Source organism: Cheilinus undulatus, linkage group 9, assembly GCF_018320785.1.
Source record: "Cheilinus undulatus linkage group 9, ASM1832078v1, whole genome shotgun sequence".
Taxonomy (NCBI): domain Eukaryota; kingdom Metazoa; phylum Chordata; class Actinopteri; order Labriformes; family Labridae; genus Cheilinus; species Cheilinus undulatus.
Window position 1 is genome coordinate 40,621,403 of NC_054873.1, and position 17,434 is coordinate 40,638,836.

General features: G+C 38.3%; 1 protein-coding gene and 1 long non-coding RNA gene across 2 annotated transcripts; both read left to right on the plus strand.

The window, feature by feature from the left end:
• On the plus strand, nt 1–4,490 carry LOC121514609. The gene is made up of 3 exons (XR_005992316.1): nt 1–72; nt 188–285; nt 4,405–4,490. It is a non-coding gene; the product is annotated as an uncharacterized LOC121514609 (long non-coding RNA).
• A 133-nt stretch (nt 4,491–4,623) lies between these two features.
• LOC121514824 (ovochymase-2) lies at nt 4,624–16,447 on the plus strand. The gene is made up of 12 exons (XM_041795193.1): nt 4,624–4,843; nt 4,933–5,025; nt 5,206–5,279; nt 5,429–5,630; nt 6,618–6,708; nt 7,141–7,274; nt 10,080–10,223; nt 10,681–10,805; nt 10,881–10,974; nt 11,186–11,317; nt 12,033–12,131; nt 16,308–16,447. The coding sequence occupies exons 1-12, from the start codon at nt 4,624–4,626 to the stop codon at nt 16,445–16,447; spliced, it is 1,548 nt and encodes a 515-aa protein (XP_041651127.1).
• The last annotated feature ends 987 nt before the right edge of the window (nt 16,448–17,434 follow it).

Below are 17,434 nucleotides of genomic sequence, written 5' to 3' on the forward strand. Positions count from 1 at the left end.
TAGTGATGAAGACCACTGCTGCTCTTCTTTATCTCTGGTTATGGATAAACACAGGCTACACTGCTCAAACAGGTGAGTGAAGAAGAGTATTTAAGGAAAGACAGATACCCACTACCTTTTATTTCCTGTTTTTTCTACTTTAGCTAGTCAATACAATCATGCAAATGTGACCAGGAGTTTTCCTCAGGTTCAAAGTGTGGAAATCCTTCTTTGTGGAGCCCAATGGTGCGCCCTTTGAGAGTGGTTGGAGGGACTGAGGCTGTTTACGGATCACATCCATGGCTGGTAATTGGTCAACCCCTTATCTTTTTAGTCATTATTCTAACAAGAGTTCACTGGAGGAGGATTTTACTAACTTATCTGTTAGGTGCAAATCTTTATTTTAATCCTATGAGAAAATTCAGAGACATGCCGACACACAAAGGCCTGAAATACATTTGCTTATTTTGTAGTTGATGTTCTGGTTTCTTTGTCCGACTTTTGTTCTGATGCTGTCAGTGAGCATTTTTTATTTTTCACACAGACTGACCATAACTTCTGCTTACTATTACCAATATCTGGGCATCCAGACACAGGGTTCTAAGCCAAGTATTGATGACCTATAGAACTATCAGTATTTTATCAAATAATCATCAAAATTCATATGATGCATTCAAAGAGAGCATAAATGTTGCAGTGTTGTTTTTTCTCCATCTTGCTATAAAAACTCAATGATTAAAGTTATAATGAAAAAAAGGGGAAATACAATGCCTTAATAAGAATTTTCCCCTTCCTGATATTTCTTTGCATATTTGTCACACTTAAATGTTTCAGATCATCAAGCAAGCAAATCTTAATATTAGACAAACATAACCAGAGTAAATACAAAATGTAGTTTTTGAATAATGATTTCATTTATTAAGGAAATAAAGCCATCCAAACTTACCTGGCCTTATGTGAAAAAGTCATCGCCCTTTAAACCTCTGAAGTGGTTGTGCTACTCTTGGCGGCAAAACTGCAAGCAAGCATTTGTAGTCACTGTGGAGGAATTTTGGCCCCTTCTAAACTCACTCAGATTAAAGTACCCTGCAAAGTGAAAATAATTTTGTAATCAGGTTTGTTGTATGACAGGTCACTGTGTTAAGAACTCCCAGGTCAAATTTCAGTCCAATAAAACATTTCTAAGTTTGTAAAGTTAAGCTTCAAAATCATGAAAATGAGGCAGTAAAATCTGCTCCAGGATGGTGTTGGCGTGTCGTTGAATGAGCTGAAGCCACGCCCACTCAGGAGAAATACGATCCTCTCAAAAAAAAAGCTACAATCTGAATTGAGAGAGGCACTCATGCCATTAGACTGCCTTTTGTTGACCTTAGAAGAAGAAACAAAGTCCATTTTCTGGCTCTAATCTCTGTTATGATACTTTGATTGATCTATAGGCCACTGGTTCATAGATCTGGCAAATATACCTCACAATGAACAAAAAACAGCAACTGTTAACTGACTGTTAACTTTAATAAAGGCAGTGACATCAGCTAACAACAGACTGTACTGAGATGAGCTGCTCTGTGATTTTATATCGTAGTGTTGGAGGGGTGGAGTCATTCCCCACTGGACTGGTGACATCATGAGCCCACATATTGGCCCCACCCAAATTAAACCAAGCAGAAAAGAGGTAAAAAAAAACCTTCGAACGGTCTCAATACAAAATTCAGTCACATGTTGATCTCAGTGTTTTCACATGTTTAAAAGTCCAGACTCTGACTAGGCCAAACCAAAACCTTCATTTTTAAAAAGCCATTCAGAGGTGGATTTAATGGTGTTTTCGTATCATTGTCCTGCTGCATAACCCAAGTGCACGTGAGCTTGAGGTCATGCTCAGATGGCTAGGAATTCTCCGCCCTGATTTTCTGGTAGAGAGCAGAATTTAAGGATCCATCAATTTCGGCAAGTTGTCAAGGTCCGCAGAACTTCGGTCAGCAGTTGTTTTCACAGTGGAACTCTCCCATGGGTGCCATTTTTTCCCAGTCTCTTTCTTATTGTTGATTCATGAACACTGACCCTAACTGAGTCCAGTAAAGCCTGCTGGTCTTTAGATGTTGTGCAGGGTTCTTTGTTCTGGGTGCACTCTTGGAGTCGTTTTGGTAGGCTGGCCACTCCTGTGGAGGTTCTCTACTGTTCCAGGTTTTCTCCAGTGTGGATAACGGCTCCTCCCGTGGTTCGCTGGAGTCCCAAAGCCATAACTTTTCCAGACTGATATATTTGAATGATTTTGTTTCTCATCTGCTCTGCATAACGTGTTGCTTTTTGAGATCTTTTAGCCTACTTAATTTGTCAGACTGGTTCTATTTAAGGGATTTCTTGATTTAACAGATCTGGTATTAATCAGGCCTGGGTGTGGCTCATGAAATTGAGCTCAACTTTCCCAAGAATGTGACCACAACAGTTAATTCACTATTTATAGTTGGACAGTTACCTTTTCACATATGGCAGGAAGGTTTGGATGTCTGCTTTCTCTTGATGAATGAAATCATCCTTTAAAAACTGCATTTTGTATTTACTCAGGTTATCTGTTTAATATTAAAATGTATTTGATGATCTGAAACATTTGAGCGTGGCAAATATGCAGAAGTAAGAAGACATTTTTTACAGCATTGTACAAATAAAAATAGTTGATCTGATCTGTGTAAAATGATCATTTTTGCATTACTTGCCTCTTGACAAATGATATTTGAGAAAAAGAGAGAATGATAAACTAAAATATCCCCTTGTAAAAGTGTTAATGATACAGCATCTACATGCAATGTTGATGTAAGTTTCTCAATTTCCTACCCAGTTAAACGCATCATATACTACTTCATTCATTACTTTAATATTTTGCCCAGTTTTTATAAACACAGTTTAAGGTCGAAAAAGTGTAGCTCCGTCCTTCTTGCAGCTAAACCTGGAAGGTGTGATTGTATGCAACTGTACAGCAGCAAGGCCTTGACCCTTAACCCTTGACCCATGACTAAGAGCAGCTTGAAGGACTTGCAGGAAAGATAGTCTCCATTAGAGCAACCTAAGACCTCATTACTGATTTGATGTGGTTCTGTTGGCTGACTATTATACACAGGAGCAGTTTTCAGTGTGTGAAGAAACAAGATGAAGGTCAGCACTGTTCTCTGACAGCTGTAATGATAGATTGCTCCCTGTGCACTAGGATCAAATGACAATCTCAAGTAAAGGAGTTTTAGTACAGGGTGTCTTCTCAAGTCAGTCAATCAACTAATGAGTCGGTGTTTTAATTTACTGTTGTTCCAAATCATAGCAAAAGCTTTAACACGGCTCTATACATAAAGCAGGCCTGGTCTGTTATGTTATCTAGAGCAGTGGTTCTCAGCTGGTCAAGCCTCAGGACCCACTGCCTCCCTACAGATGAGAAATCGTGACCCAAATTTTAGAAAATTGTCACCCACATAATTTGATTCTATGAAAAATGCTTTAGTTTGGACTTAGCAAAAAAAAAAAAAAAACATTTGGGACTTGATGCATACATTTTATTTTACTTTGTATCCCATGATCACATGTAATCTTTGTATGTTTTCCAAAGATCTTGGGATTAAACACTTTATCATGAGGAAGCCAGCTTTATCATCCCAAAATTATCAGATAAAACACAAAACCAAACTAAAGTTGCTTGTCATCACAGCAAAACGAAGTATAATAAAATATGTGAATATATGTGCAATTAGGGCTTCCATACACCACAGACTTTTGGACACTTGTTTTCCTGGCAGACATTCACGACCTACAGTGACCCACTTCTTGACCCCAACCCCCCAACTGAGAACCACAGATCTAGAGAGACTAAACTTAGATCCACTGTGAGAAAGCACCTGACAACAGGGGCAAAGAAAAACTTCCTTTGAACAGGCAGAAACCTCCAGTAGAGCCGGCTCATGAGCAGTAAGGTAGTGTAAAAGTGGAGCTGTGACGTGTCAGTGGTATAGCAGGTGTTGTACAAGAACTGTCACAGTAGAGAGGAAGCTAAAGGAGCTATGCTAGAAAGCGATGCAGCTGATCTGCATTCCAGGCCTTACCTCATGTTATAGCTATGCAGATACGATACAATAACTTTATTTATGCCTGCAGGGAAATTCAATTTAAAAAAGTTGTAAAAAAAAAAAGATGTAGTGATGGAAAGAAAAATAAGCCGATACAAAAGCCTAACATAAGGTTCCATCACAGATTTTTCCAGCCAACATCATCTTATAACTTGCAGACTCCTGAAGTATTGAACCTATTGAATCTGTTTTGTCATTTTAATGTTAGTCATGCCTTATAGGATTCAAGTCGTTCCCATAAATGCTGACATATCATGCTAACTTGCTTACATTTTATGGTGTAACATTCAATTTCTCTCAAGTGAGTGGTATCTCCATTTAGGTTTCCCTGAAATACAGGGGGTCTCATTTCTGTGGAGGAGCGATCCTGAGCGATGACTGGATAATGACGGCAGCACACTGCTTTGCATCACTTTCAAAGTACTGGACATATTATGGTGCCCTTATTTCTCTTTACAGCTACTTTCAAAATTTTATTCGTAATGCCACAAACATTCTTCTAATCAATCTAAATGTTGATGTTGTATTTTTTTCCATGTACATGACCAGAATTAAGAATGTCATCACTGATACTTTTCTCCTCTGTAGACGGTTCCTGAGCGGTGTGAGAGTGGTGGTGGGAGACTTTGACCAGAAAGTCAAGGATGTAGAGGAGCAGGTCTTTCATGTAAAGTCTGTCTTAGTTCATGAGAACTACCATCCTGCTTTTCCCATGAGCTATGACATAGCTCTGATCAAGCTGGAGCAACACATTCGGCTGGGCAGGTTTCCATAATGATGACTAGTTGGTTATTCTTACTCGATAACTGAAAACAGTGTTAGTCACTCATGACTGATTTGTCTTGAACAGGAGCCCATGTCCAGCCAATATGTCTGCCTTTGCCTGATGATGGCATGGCACCCACCTCTTGCATTGTGGGTGGATGGGGAAGGATGAGGGAGAGTGAGTGGATCTCTTATAAATAAAGCTGAAGAAGTCATTAGTTTTATTTTCCCTTCACAATAATATCTTTCCCAGAGGGTCGTCCTTCTGCTGTGCTGAGAGAAGTCCAGTTGGATTTAGTGGATCCACCAAAATGTAAATTCATCCTCCAGACTGTCAAAAGTTCAATTCTTATTCAAGGACAAGCATGGCCTCTGCCAGCCATGACAGTTCTGTGTGCCGGGCCAGAGAGAGGAGGAAAAGATGCCTGCCAGGTAGAAAACAATTGTCAGCATCCCTTTATTATAAACTAAACCTAAGCCTCAAAAGATAGTTGTGTTTTACTGATCTTCAGTTATTAAGAATATAAACAACCAGTCTTTACATTTTTACTGTTTTGTCTTCCTTCTCATCTCTTATCCAGGGGGATTCTGGAGGTCCTCTGGTATGTCCACCAAGTTCAGGCAGCGGTCACTGGGTAGTGCTGGGTGTAACTTCCTGGGGGAAGGGATGTGGTCGGAGCTGGGAGAACAACAGCAGCCGCCCCCCTTCCAGAAGAGGATCTCCAGGGGTTTTTACTGATGTCAGGCTGCTGCTGCCCTGGATTAAGCACAAACTAAGAGGAGGTAGGTAAAATGAACTCTTCAGAAAAGTTGGTTGGGTTGATCCTCTGACAGAAATCACAATGACTCTTCAATAGCACAAGAATAGATAATGACTGTTTCATCTATTATACGCACTAAGAGATATTCAGAGTTGATGCATTTTATTAAACACGTCTTTTGCCTCTTATTGTTTTTATATGACAGTGAATAAGAGGGTAAAGCTAAAGTGTGTTTGTTATGCAACACATGAACAAGTATAGCTATTGTATAGCGGCATTTTTTATCAAAAATGCAAACAACCTTATTTTGTCTAGTCACTCTGATTGGCCCGTCATAAATGTGACGGAACATTCATCACCTTCTGAGAAATCTTTTAAAAGTCGTGCCCTTCTCAGATGCTTCCTATGGGAGGTTTCCCAGATGAATATCTATGATATCCTATGCAATGGTAATATGAAAGAGTCTTTCTGGCATGTCAGGTTAATTTGAAATGTTATAACAAAATTGATAAAGCAATATCTTTCTTTTTCTTTTTTTTTTTCAATTTTACAGGCCTTTGAAATAAAACAAACTTTTTGGCAAAGAGTTTCTTTTATTGATGCAGCAGATATGCCACGGCTGCAACTTCTTCTAAAAGATCATTTTAATTTTTACAGTTTACTCAGACCACACATACATTTAATGTATACAGAACATACATAATTTAAAAAAAGTGCACAGGAATATCTCAGTGAAAGAGCTGGAAACCCACTTGAGCTTTGAATGCAAAAAAAATCCCCCATATTCTCCTGTAACCAGTCTGTCAGAGATAACTCATTGGTGCATTTTTAGTTATTTATATATGACCACATTCATACTGTACGTTCTTTTTTCTGTGTGTCTTTGCTTTCCTGCTTTAGTTAATGAGCAACAGCCTGAAATAACTTTATCGAGTGAGTCAGGCATCTCTGATTCTTCTAGATTTCATCATGTTTCTCTGATGTTCTCAGTAGTGTTTGTCTGTGTCAGATCTCTGCAGTGTGAGAGATGGGCCTGTAACTGGCAGTGAGGGGGTTATAAGAAATCCTGCCCTTGGTGGTAATCGCTATGACAACAACCAGTGAGTAAAACCCCACTGAAACAAGACTTTCAGAAGAAGTGGGTCTGACTCTGATTTAAATGTTTCTCAGTAAACAGTTTATATGACAGGAAACTTTCACTCATAGACCCTCTGTGTGTCTGGGTTAGGGTTACAGATGTATTAACAAAGCATGCATTGCTATGTTTGTAAATGAAATGTAGATTAATAATGTTTTCTGGATGATGATTAAAGCTTTACTTGCGCTTTGCAAACAATTTACTGAAACATCAATAAAGCATTCATTGATCAGTTTATAAATGAAATAAATATCTAATGATGCTTTATGGAAGATTTGTGAGGTAATCAGCCCTATTTGTGCTTAGTAATGCTGAAAGTTGTCATTATCAAGTGTTATCAAACCAATGCCTGTGTAACAGAAAACTAATGAAGTCCTCATCTGTGTCTCCTCAGGCTATGTGTATGGAGAATCAGTGTTCCTCCAGGTTTTAGTATCCTGTTGGAGTTTGACCATTTTGATTTGGAGAATGACTCTCACTGTCGTTATGATCGCCTCACTGTTTTAGTCGCAACCCATCAGCCTGTGGGTGAGTTTCAGACACTTAGATACACATGAAGAGGGTTGAAGACATGATTAGCAATTTAGCCTTATCTTTGCTAAATTGTATGTCTTTTAATGCTTGTAAGTCATACATTAGGACTGTCAGCATTAATGCATTAATCAAGTCCATTTTTTTGGTTAAGTTCATGCCATAATCTTGTATCTCAGCTGTCTTATTTTCTTTCAAAATAAAACCAGTTCTTTCCACACAGCAAGTCAATTACCCCTAGTGTAAGACAGCAAAAAATATCCCACATCAAAGTTTTAAGTGCAAATAGAGGAATTTCAAATGGTGAGATCAATTGTGATTAACTTCAGAAATTCTGAGATGAATTGCTTTTTTAAAAAATGTAATTGTTTGACAGCGCTATCATAAATGCATTGTTTTTTTTTTTAACTCAGCAAGGCGCTTAGAATGGGGTTACATTTGTATGGTTGTTATCTATAAATAATCTTTCTTTGCCTTGCCTGCCAATGCTTAAAAAAATTCTGGATGTTGCAATCAATAACTTGTCATAATTCCAATAAAATTCCACTATTAGACATGAAAAACATGAGGCTTGTATCTTTTGTTTTCCTTTGAGGAAAAAAGTGGAGCAGGTTAAATCATTGCTCCAAAACTGATGAAGGCAAATAATTTCAAAGTACTATGTGAAGACCCACTGCATGCCACCCCCAATTACATTTTATTTCCTCTTTGCTTGGTTGCTGTTCTAATACAAATTAACCTTGCAAAGCAGATGGATTGGCCAGATTGTCTGGCATCAGGCAGATCCATCTGAAACAATTGTTCCAGGTCTGAGAACAGACCTGACCAATTAGCATCCTCTTAGGAGAACGAGGCGGTATCAATGGGCAGGATTTAGTTGTATCTTTCTTTCTTTCTTTATTAGGATCCCCATTAGCACTAGAAGAAGCATTGGCTATTCTTCCTAGGGTCCAACACACACAAGGTAGTTGTATTGGAAGCTGAAAGCAAAGGCTACCGTAGGTGTAGCAATTAGCTGGGATGTAACTGTAGTACAGTAGCAGATTTATCAGAGCCACAGTTCTTCATTTCTACATTAAAGGGATACTTCAACATTTTGGCAAATTTGCCCATTGCCATAATTCCTATAGTCTTAGTAATAGGTTCATTTCCATTAGTTGTTGGTGCAAGCTGTTTCTAGATGTGGGGGGACCAATATACCAGCTGCACAGCTAACACTTTGGAAGCAGATGGTATTTTTTGCTTTCCCTCATCAAACTCATCAAATACACAATCCAACAACTCCAAAACGCTCTTGTGGACAAGTTGTGACCTGCACATTCACCACGCTATGAAATAATAACGTATAATTATGTAACATTACGACACATGAAGCAAATTGAATCTATTATCATTGTTATTATTGAATTACCCTGCAGGGATAAATAAAGTTATTGTATTGTATTGTAAATACTCAGAACTATTTCTTGATTAAACCACTGGGTGGATTGACAAAGTGCAGCAACCATGTCTAGAGTGTAGTTCTGGCTTTGCATTTAACTTTAAAACATCTCCGTCTCGATTATTTCATAGCGTGGTGAATGTACAGGTCACAACTTGTCCATGAGAGCGTTTTGGAATGTCATGAACTGCAGAAAAGGGGTTTTTAGTAAGCTAGGTTGTAACTACAGCTAGTTTTTTTTTCTGAACTAAGACCTCACCTGAGCTTCCTCAGTCTCTCCACCTTTCATTGCTTCAACTGCCTCGCTACTCTGTATTCTCCTGATAAGACATTATTGCACATTATATCTAATATAATGTCATACTTGTTAAATGGTCGAGTATGATCAGTGGCGCCGCCAGGATGACAATTGAATGTACACACAATAACCATTCCAGCGCATGAATGACACTTCTAGGACAAGAGAGCACCTACAAATATTAACCACATGCAGCCAGAAAACTGCCCCTAAAAACATCAGACAGCTTTAAGAGCAGCAAAGAGAAGAGCAGCTAGTTACAAGAGAAATTCCACCACTTATAAGTAATAAAAAGCCAGAAGATGGAAAATTCAGAGGACAGGTGTATGCTACATGTAAGTCTCACATTTTATGAACATTGCTGTGCGTTTTCTACTTTAAACTTGCGCCAGCTCATCCCTGGCAAGACAACGTAAAGAGTGATTTTGTGTTAAAATGCTTGTGTTTTGTGTTGGTGGTTTTGTTGGGTGTATTGTGAGGGTTTTATGTGGATAAGGGATTGTTTGTGTGGTGTTTATGTTGTGTTTTGATTGCAGCGGTTTAGAGTGGGGAGGGCTTTGGTGACTCCGTGGGCTGTGCCATCCGACTGTTTGTGTGTTTATGTCAATAACCAGCGCTGAAGGGACCATGCGGTAGTGGCATAATATTGATAGGGACGTGTCCCCAGCATCCCTACCCAATTCTACGCCCCTGACTAGGCCATATTTCTTCATGGAAACAGGAGTAAAGAACTGTGCTTAAAGCCTTTCTGGGCTTGAAGATGTTTTGGCATGTCTCCTGACCAGCCCTTTGCACAAGTTTGATCCACCATCAAGCTCCACCAGTTATAAGCGCTTTGATTGGCCCATAACGAACATGACAGCCAGAACGATTGTCCGATTTTTTCCAAGTCTTGCCCTTCCCAAACGCTTTCTAAAGAAGGTTTGCCTGAAGAATGTGAAATATATTCCTTGCAGTGGGTATATGAAACAGTCTGGCATGTCAGGTTGAATGAATGTTACCAGTCTTGAAAGAAACTGTATTATCCTTTGTTTAAATCGTTTTTGTCTCTCTTTTTTCCAAGTGATTTTGTGTGGAAGCGTCCTCCCAGGCCCAGTACTTCTTAGTAACTCCCAGAATGCAACGCTCCTCTTTTCTTCAGATATTAATCAAACAAGAAGAGGCTTTGTTATGAGACACCATGCTATCCGGGGACACTCAGACCCAGGTAGGAAACACAGCATACCACATAAACACACATAGAGAGAGAGAGCATTGTCACACATGCAGTGCTATTATATAAAGTGCAGTGCAGTATGGTAGGCTGATACTTTCTTTTTTGCTCCACGTCATCACTCTTCTTATACTGTATTAACTGTTTTCACACTATCCACAAGGTTCTAGCAAAGTCTTACCCTCTGTTTTGCCTGATGATTGTGGACTTGAGGCAACCTGGGATTTATGCAGGCTGATGTCCCATGACACCATAATGAGCTGCACAAGACAACCAGTTAATAATGTCTCTGTTGTTTTTGGCGTCATGAATGTGTGTCTTTGTGATTTGTGTTTAACTGGTCAGCTAGTCTGTCTTCTGTAACATGAGAATTGTTAAGGTTGTTAGAGTCCCTTCTGTTCTTCTGTGTGTTTATGTGTGGATGACTGTCCTATTATCTGTGTGTTATCAGGATGTGGGACTGTTGTTTTAGTACAGGATCAGACTACTCTCCACAGCAAAAATTACCCACAATTCTACAGTGATGACTGTGTCCAGCGCTGGGTTGTCTATGCTCCAAAAGGCCACATTGTTAAGGTGACGCAATCTTTCACATAACTCATAAGTAAAATCCAGCATTTAACATAAATGTTTTACTGTGCTGTGTTTTAGCTCGACTTTGCTGATTTTTACCTGGAGGAGTCAGACACATGCTCGTATGACTCCCTCACTGTGCTGGGGGATGTGGAGGGCCTGGAAGAGATAGGTAGGATGAAACAAATTCTTGGTGGTACAATGACAAACTCTCCTTCCTACACTGAGTGGAATGAAGCTACAATTAATTTTTTTTTTCACCAATGTGTCCTGCTTTTTGTCAGTTGTCCTTTGTGTGTTATCTTTCACTGTCTTTATATTCAAGATAAGATTCATACACCATTATCTGCAATCAGAAAAGCATTTTCTCATGTTTTGTGTAGTGGTGCTTTGTGGCAGCAGTGTTCCTCCTCCTGTACTGTCCTATAACAGAGTCATGGTGCTCCAGTTTAAGTCAGACAGCAGCATCACACACAGAGGCTTCAGTGCTACACTGGCATTTATTAGCCAAACAGGTGAGGCCTGAATGTTTATGGATGGATGGATGGATGGATGGATGGAATGACGGATAGCCAATTATATTATGAACAGTTTGGTGGATTTGATTGATTGATTTAATTGATTGTAGATTGTACTGATTAATATTTTTGATTGATTTCATATATTGTTTTGATTTCAATAATTTATCAAGTTGATGTAATTGATTTCATTGACTAATTTCAGTTATTTAATTTTGGTTATTGACTGACTTGATTGGTTTGGATTGATTTTTTAACAAATTGATTTATTGATTGATTGATTGATTGATTGATTGATTGATTGATTGGTTGGTTGGTTGATTTGCTTTCATTAATTGAGTAAATTCCTCTGATTTCAGTCATTAATACAATTGAAATATCTGGGGTTTTTTTTTTTTTTTGCTCAGTTTCATTCAACTAATTGATAGGTTTTATTTTTGTTTAATTTAATTATTAATTGTATTGATGCCTTTTTCAGCTGCATGATTTTTTTTTACTAATTTGTTTGATTGTTTTATTATTGGAATAAGTACTTATTTGATTTCATTACCTTCATTTAATGATTTTATTGTTTATTTTTTTATTGTAGCCAGTTATTTGAATGATTTCTCAGTACATTTTTAAAAAGGGGGATTTAGTGCTTTTACACAACAGAACAGATGTGGTTTTATGATTTTTTTTCTTTTATCTGAGTCCCTCATTTTATCTTTAGACCTCCATCATCAGAACCCAGCAGCAGCACATAGTTCTGGCTTTATCAGAGCTCAGCAGGACCATTTGACAGCCAACCAGCAACATAAAGAATCTTATGGTAGGTGATTTTTTTAGTCCCTGCTTTTGCTTCTGCCTCGGTGCATTCTAAAGTGTTGACTTAAGGTTTGTGGATTTTGGTAGAGGGTTGTGACTGCTGAAAAACCCAGAGCTCAGGAAATGTTATGTAACTCAAGAAAGAGAATGAGTAACTATCCTCACCTTGAGCCACACAGAGTCCTTTCAAAAGGAACTCTAGGAAGTTGGCTGCTGGGTGGAAAAAATGACAGCGTCCTTATTAAATGCTTTCTATATGCTGTTAACAGAAAAAAAAGATAAATATAGAGGCCAACCTCCTGGTCAAATGTTTCCTTGTCTGAGTTTCAGCAGCACAGCCCACAAGTGGTGCAATGAATTCAACAAAGCAGCAAGCTCCAAAGGCATTTAGAGTTTCAATGGTACATTCAACACTGGAGGTACACATGAAGGGAGGCCATGTGCCAATAAGGACAAGCTTCTCCTAAATTAATGACAAGTTTAACCTAAACATTTTTCCTATACCAAGAACTGTGGAATGATAGGCAACTCAGCTCAATTAGCACAGGTAGGACAGGCCCACCTTCTTACTTTCAGTGTAAAATCTACTGTACTGTCTGATAATTTCTGTGATGGATGCAGAGACCTCCTGAAGTCTAGTGTGACGTATGTGTGGCAACATTAGCAGCAACAGGAAATACTGCAAGGCCAAGAAGCAGTTTGATGACATAAGACCTATAAAACACAGAAGTTCAATAAAAAGTGTTCAGGGCGTCTCTGTCAGTGGGACTACAGGACCTGTGAAACAGGTTAATACTGGCGTGTTTGTTTGTGTCTGTTAGAGTGGGTGTGCGTGTGTGTGTGTGGGTGTGTGTGTGTGTGTGTGTGTGTGTCACAGGTGTCAAATCTCCACAGATCACCCTCACCACACCGGTTCTCTCTGGGCGGTCATGCTGCAGCTTTAAAGCACAAAGAGAAATCTGCCCAGGGCTCTTTGCTAGAGATTGCTTTGTATTTTACGCAGGAGACTGCTGTTTGTTTCTAATTTCAAAACCACCTTATAAAGAACATGTCAGAAACATTTGGAAATAGTTTTAATTTCTAAATATCTTCACAGCTCCTCTCAAGAGCCCTATTTAAGTGGCCAGACAATATAACATCTGTTTCTCTTTTTTACCACCCCATCAGGGTGTCAGTGAATGTAGCACGTAGGTTATCCAGCAGGCAGAGATGAATATCACCTGATACACAACATGCACATTATTATGGGCACACAGCTACTGTGTTTTACCAAAACATGGCATGAGTTAACTCTTCAACTCCCATTTCTTAAATTGTGATCGACAGAACAGTAGTGAAGACTTGAAATTTCTATAAGGGAGTCAATATTCACAGCTATTAGTCCACTTCACTTTGGCACCATAATTATCAATAAAGAGTGTTATACAGTCATGGATGAAAGTATTGGCACCCCTGGAATTTTTCCAGAAAATACACCATTTCTCCCGGAAATTGTTGCAATAACAAATATTTTTGGTATACACATGTTTATTTCATATATGTACATTGGAACAACACAAAAAATCAGAAGAAAAAAGACAAAATTGACATAATTTTACACAAAACTCAAAAAATGGGCTGGACAAAATTATTGGCACCCTCAACTTAACATTTGGAGAAATGTGGGCAAAAATAACTGAAACCAATATCTTCTTACAACCATTAACAAGCTTCTTACGTCTCACAGTTGGCCCATTTTTTGAGTTTTGTGTAAAATTATGTCAATTTTGTCCTTTTTCTTGGGATTTTTTGTGTTGTTCCAATGCACATAAAGGAAATAAATCTGTAACCCAAAAACATTTGGAATTGCAACAATTTCTGGGAGAAATGGTGTATTTTCTGGAAAATTTCCTGGGGTGCCAATACTTTCATCCATGACTGTATGATAAGAACATTGGAGTCAGTGTGTCACAGCGGTGAACTCCCATCTTAACATGTTTACTCTATAACATCTTAATTCCAGCAACATAAAATCAGCTCCAGCATTGACACTGTGGAAATAGTAATATATGTTATTGTGGGTAAAGGGCTCCCTCTAGTGACAGTTTTAGGATGTGCAGTGAAACCAGTGTTGAAACATCAGGAAGTTGTTCTGCTGAGCTTAGATGTACAATCTCAATTATGTGAGGGCTTTTTCTTAAAGATATCAAAGTTTTAATCAGACAGAAGTAACTCTTTATGAATTACCAGATCATCCATGTTCTGTGTGTGGTGGTAATGGACTGGTCCCATCAGTCTTCCTGCAGTATTTCTCTTTCATGGGTCTTAAGATTCAGATAATTGTCAGTTCTTTGACTCTTAGTGTACATGGAAGCAGAATGCTGTTCTTTCCAAGCAGGAAATCTCAAGACGCAGAGGTTCACATATAATAGGACAAGACATGACAGACAAAAGCATAACTAGTAAGAGCAAGTCATCGTGTAAAAGCAGAGAGAACAAAGATATTAAATTTAAAGAGAGTGCTGTGAAAGTATTGTGTCATTGAGCAGCGCACGCTTCAGGAAAGATTAGAGCTTTCATTTTTCATCTCTGCATTTATCTGTTATATTCAGATCACAAATTATCAAGATCAGGAGTTTTTTGGCAGGTTGGTCCTTTAAAATTAATGTTTTTGTTTGTAACAGGCGTCAGACAATCCAAGTACAATATCTTTTCCAAGCTAATTTATCAAATAATCTGACATAAGATAACAGAAGATAACATGACATGACATGACGTGACATGACATAATAAAACATAATGTAACGAAACGTAATGTAACGTAACGTAACATAATGTTACATATGACGTAGTGCTTTCAAAAGATTAGAATTTTTAATCCCGATCAATCACAGGATTTCAGTAGTTAATCATGATTTATTGCATCTTTTCCTCCATTATAAAATTCTTTTTTTTCATTCAAAGTTAGATTTTCCTGCTGTCTTAGACTGAGAGTAATTGACTCCCTGTTTGGATACAGACCTGCTTTCATGGGTAGATCAAAGATTTTAACATGGACATAACCATGGAAAAAAGAACTAGTTACGGGTTGAAAAGGACATAAGTGAACGGTAAAAATGTGAATGTTTGATAACACGAGGTGTAAATGACTTTTGACTTGTCCACTGAGCTGTCTGTGAGTTTTCTAAGGTGAAATGAGACATGGAGGAGCAGTGGTGGACTTATTTTACAACACACTGCCTGCAGGGATATGTTTGCATGGCTTTAAAAAAAAATGTGCTGAAAGGGAAAATAAAACGTGACTAATTACAATTCTAAAGAATTAGTGCACTAATTGTGGACTTTAGTTAATCGCAATTAATGTGATTAATTTCAACAGCCATAACATAATATAATAAAATATAATACTCAGTCAGAAGCAATTTGTTATCACCAATTTTCCAACAAGTCCCTATTGTTTATGCTGCCTTTTCTACCATTTTGTTTGCATTCCATGTACGGTAAAATTCCGCATACATAAGTATGTTTCCCATGTTCACACTTGCTACACATGTTTGACGTATTTAAAGCTGCTTTTTGAATCTTAAAGCATTTCAAAAATCCAGCTGCTGGAAATCAATACTTTGCTCAAGGGCGTCTTTGCTTCTGGAATTTCCCCTTGCAGGACTAATAAAGGAAAATCTTTATCTGTTAGAGAGATTAATGGTATGGATGAGTTGGCTGAATAATCTATTAAAACTAGAGGCCTAATGCACCCACTATTATACAACATACAAACTTAAGTTGCAGTGCACCAGTATCACAAGAAAAGAGCAAAAAAGTAATGATGCATTAAGTTTTATTTCTGATGTAAATCCAAAGCCCTAGAACAACACGGCAAAGGAAACAGTCTTTGCTGCTGGAGGGATCAACACTTCATAAAATTGTTGTAAAACTAAATGCACATTCTAAGACTTGTGGTTTGAGTTTGAAGGTCATCCTGTAGCATTGAATTTGATGCTTAAAACAAGCACATTAGGGGTGAAAAAGTACCCAGTGTCCAGTATTTGAGATCCACAGCTCTTTTAGCGGAAGTATCATAAGAGTTGGTTTATCTAAATTCATGCACTGGTCGTTTTTTATATAGTTCTGGCTTAGGCTGAGATACCAAAAGGCTCCTCGTATGGGACGTCTTTCATAATTCTACATTGTTCTGATATAGCAGACCGAGGTGTGCAGCGGTCCAGCAGCAGAGTCCCCTCCCCCCAGGGTGATGAGGACCGGAGGACATCCTATGATCCCATGGACATGAGCCTGGATGATGAAGACTACAGCGGGGACTCCTCTGGAACTTTGCAATAAACAGATTTGAGGAAAGCTTCGCTTCATTATTTTCATGAGAGGGATGCTGGCAATGGTGTTGTTGTGTTAGGTCAAGATAAGGAGGACTGTTGCGACCATATGCAAAAGATAGAAAGGTAAAAGTTTTAGACATTTAAAGATATTTTAGTAGACAGAAATACAAAACTCAAATCTAAAAAGTTGTGACATTGTGTAATATAAATAAAAACATAACAGTGATTTGCAAATCCCTTTCAACTTATATTCAATCATTTACAGAACAATGACAAGCTATTCAACTGTCAAACTGATAAACTTTATTGTTTCTTTATATTTACACACGTTTTATGCTTGCAACATTATTGGGACGGGGACAAAAAAAGACTGGGAAAGTTGTGGAATGTTTAAAAAAAAAAAATCTGGAACATTCCCCAGATGAGTAGATTAGTCAGTAACAGGTGATAGCGTGATTCAGTATAAATGAGTGGTCCTGAAGAGCCCAGTTATTCACAATCAACTATGGCATGAGGTTCTCTACTTAGTGAGAGACTGCAGTTCAACAGTGTATGAAAACATTCCATCAATGTGTAATTTCAAGTCATTCAGAGATTTCTCTGTCTACGGTCCATAATATGATAGAGGATATTCAGAGGATATGGAGGCATCTCTGCTTTAGGACAAGGCCCAAAACCAAAACTGATACCCCAGATCTTTGGTCCTTCAGGTGGCACAACATTAAAAACTGGCATCCTTCTCTGGTGTATTTTACAATGTGGCTTCTGGAACATTTCTGAAAATCGTTTTCAGATGACACAGTATGTTACAGCATCCATGAAAGTAGGTTTAGACTCTGCCATGCAAAGCAAAGAAAATATCATGCCCTAGTGTTATCAAATTCTCTGGGCCCAAGATCATCTGATACAAACTGGCCTTGAGTGGAAAAGTTCAAATGCAACATGATGGTGTGAGGGTGGGTTTGTGCCCATGTCATGAGTCATTCTCACATCT